At 54.8% G+C, this 2,521-nt stretch overlaps 1 protein-coding gene across 1 annotated transcript in view; it reads left to right on the top strand.

Moving 5' to 3' along the window:
• The window catches only part of SCN5A (sodium voltage-gated channel alpha subunit 5), an 80,217-nt gene that overhangs the window by 10,817 nt on the left and 66,879 nt on the right, over nucleotides 1-2,521 (top strand). Inside the window, exons 3-4 of the mRNA XM_011355161.1 lie at nucleotides 464-533; nucleotides 822-950. Of these exons, the coding sequence (XP_011353463.1) occupies nucleotides 464-533; nucleotides 822-950 (199 nt within the window). The remainder of the gene's footprint in view (nucleotides 1-463; nucleotides 534-821; nucleotides 951-2,521) is intronic.

Raw genomic sequence — 2,521 nt, 5'->3', positions numbered from 1 at the left:
TTTCTGATTCTTCTTTCCTAAATGAAAACACCTTACCCACAGGTGCTAGGCAGACCTAATGGGCCCTGGGTGCACTTGGCTCCAGTTTTCAGGAGACCGACAGAATGTTGGGGACAACCTCTCTTACCAAAGCGGCTTCCCCGGTGCGGTCGCTATTCACACAGGATCCAGCAGTGCCTCCAGTGCCGGGGCCTGCATGTGGTTGCTGGTCCCATTCCAGCCCTGTGAGCCACAGTTCGGGCATCCAGGCATTTGGGATTCTTCAGCCTGCCCCGAGCAGGGAGAACAGCCCCCTACCCAGCCTCAACCCCCTTTCCAAGCTCAAGGTGCACAGCTGTACCCACCTGCCCTGTAGGTGGCTGAGGATGAACCATGCTCCCCTCACTAGCTGCTGGGGATGCACAAACAAGAGGGAGGGGCCGTGACTCTGAGTGTCCTTCCTGTGTCCTTACTGTCCCACAAGACAGAACCGGTGGGCACCACAGACCTGTGTACGTGGACTCTCAGGGCTGGGATGAGGACATAGGTGTAAGGTATCCATAAATCAAGATACCTGAGAGAGAAGATGGAGGTTCAGGTGGGCAGATGAGAGGCATTCAGTAATGCTGAATAAACAAATGGGAAGGTGAATGAGTTAGCCAGAAGTTTGGAACAAAGCGCCAGCCTGCAACTCCAGTTCTGCTGTGGGCATTACAGAGAGCCTGGTCTGAGGGCCCCTGGAGAGGGGGGCTGTGCAGGGCTCCTGCCATGCAGGGGAACTGGCCAACCTGGCCTGTGGGCTTCTGCCTCCCTGAGGAACCCCGCCGGTTTCTCCTCCCCAGGTACACCTTCACTGCCATTTACACCTTTGAGTCTCTGGTCAAGATTCTGGCTCGAGGCTTCTGCCTGCACGCATTCACCTTCCTCCGGGACCCATGGAACTGGCTGGACTTCAGCGTGATTGTCATGGCGTAAGTACCTTGCCTGCTGCACTGAGCTGTGCAAGGTGGGGCCACGCCGAGGGGCGTGTGCGCCACCCTGGCCCCGGGCCACCCAGCCCTCCCAGCCTCGCTGCAGCACTGCACGGGGGTGTAGAACAGCCCACTTTCCTGCTGTGGCAGGAGGAAGGCAGGATAGAGACCCTCAGCTCACCCTGGTGGAGAGAGACAAGTCCTCAGTAGCTCAGGCGGGCCATCTGGCCAGGTCCACTGGTTCATCTGTGGCTCTATGGCAGCTCTGTGCTCAAGGGACACCATTAAGATTCTGATTTAGCACTATCTGCCCTTTACACCAAGAGAAGCCAATATTACAGCCTAAAATCTCTGGACCATTGTAAATAATGCCCTGGATGCCAAAGTGATTAAGAATGAAACTACATTAAAGAAAGAGAAGGAGCCTGGAGAAGTGACCAAGCGTCCCTAGGAACTCATGTCATGCCAGGCTCACCAGCACATATGCTCACCCCATTCATAGACTCCATATCGGCACATTTTAAAGGCAACTGGTCAATGACATGACCCAGTGGGTCCTCACACCAGCCAGAGAGGTAGGCTAGATGGGGGTTCCTTATCCCCATTTTATAGATGAGAAAACTGATGTCAAGGACATATAGGGAGCCTGCCACTAAGTGAACATGACCCTTGGCCTGCCGCCACACAGGCTCAGGCCCTACCTTCTCGCCTGGGTGGAGACCCTCGTTGATAGGTTAGATTGAAGCATGCCACTCTGGACGTCTCAGGAAAGGATGCTGTGCTCTGGTGGAGACTGATCAGGGCAGGCCTCCCATGTGGGAGTCGTGGTCATGGACTCGGCCATCAAACCCTTCGGAAAGCCTGATGTGTGTGAGGGACCCAGTGCATGCAGGGCTGTGCAGTGCACCTTGGCGGTGAGCAGAGCTGGTGAGGGTCATACTTCCTGCCCTCTGCAGAGCCTCAGTTCCCCCACCTGTGAAAGGACAGTGTTAGGCTAGGCGGTATCAGAGGTTCAATTCAGCACCCACTTTCTATGATTCTCAAATTCACAGAATCCACCTATTTAAGACAAAGTATTTAACCCCGGACATGAGCAGCCCTGAGCTCGACTGTGCTGTGAGGGCAGGAGGAGAAAGTGAGACCTGCTGGTGGGGTGCTTTCAAGCGAGACGGAGACGCTAGTGGTTAGAAAGAGGCACCAGAACCTCTGTTTCTGGGTACACTGTTTCCATTTTACAGGTGGAGAAACAGGTTCAAAGAAAAGCTACTTCTTGCCCCAAATCCAGTGCAGGTTTAGACCTAGGCAGAGCTGGGTGAACCAGAGAAAGAGTAGTGGGAGAGGAGGACGCAGAGTGGCGGGGTCGGGGGCAAGCTATGTGGCCAAGGGTGATGGGAGCCTCTGGGCGTTAAGAGCAGGAAGTGATGTGATCTGACTTACATTCTATAAGATCACCCTAGCTGCTGTGTGGGCAGGATACCGGAGGGGTAAGGGTGGAAGACAGCGCAGTTAGGAGGCTATTTTAGTAGCCAAGAGAGAGAGGATGGTAGCTGGGACCAGGGTCCAGGTAGAGA

The sequence above is a fragment of the Pteropus vampyrus genome, unplaced genomic scaffold (genome assembly GCF_000151845.1).
Source record: "Pteropus vampyrus isolate Shadow unplaced genomic scaffold, Pvam_2.0 Scaffold1, whole genome shotgun sequence".
NCBI classification, from domain to species: Eukaryota; Metazoa; Chordata; class Mammalia; order Chiroptera; family Pteropodidae; genus Pteropus; species Pteropus vampyrus.
Note: the sequence above shows the minus strand (reverse complement) of the source record. Positions and strands in the feature narration are given on the sequence as shown.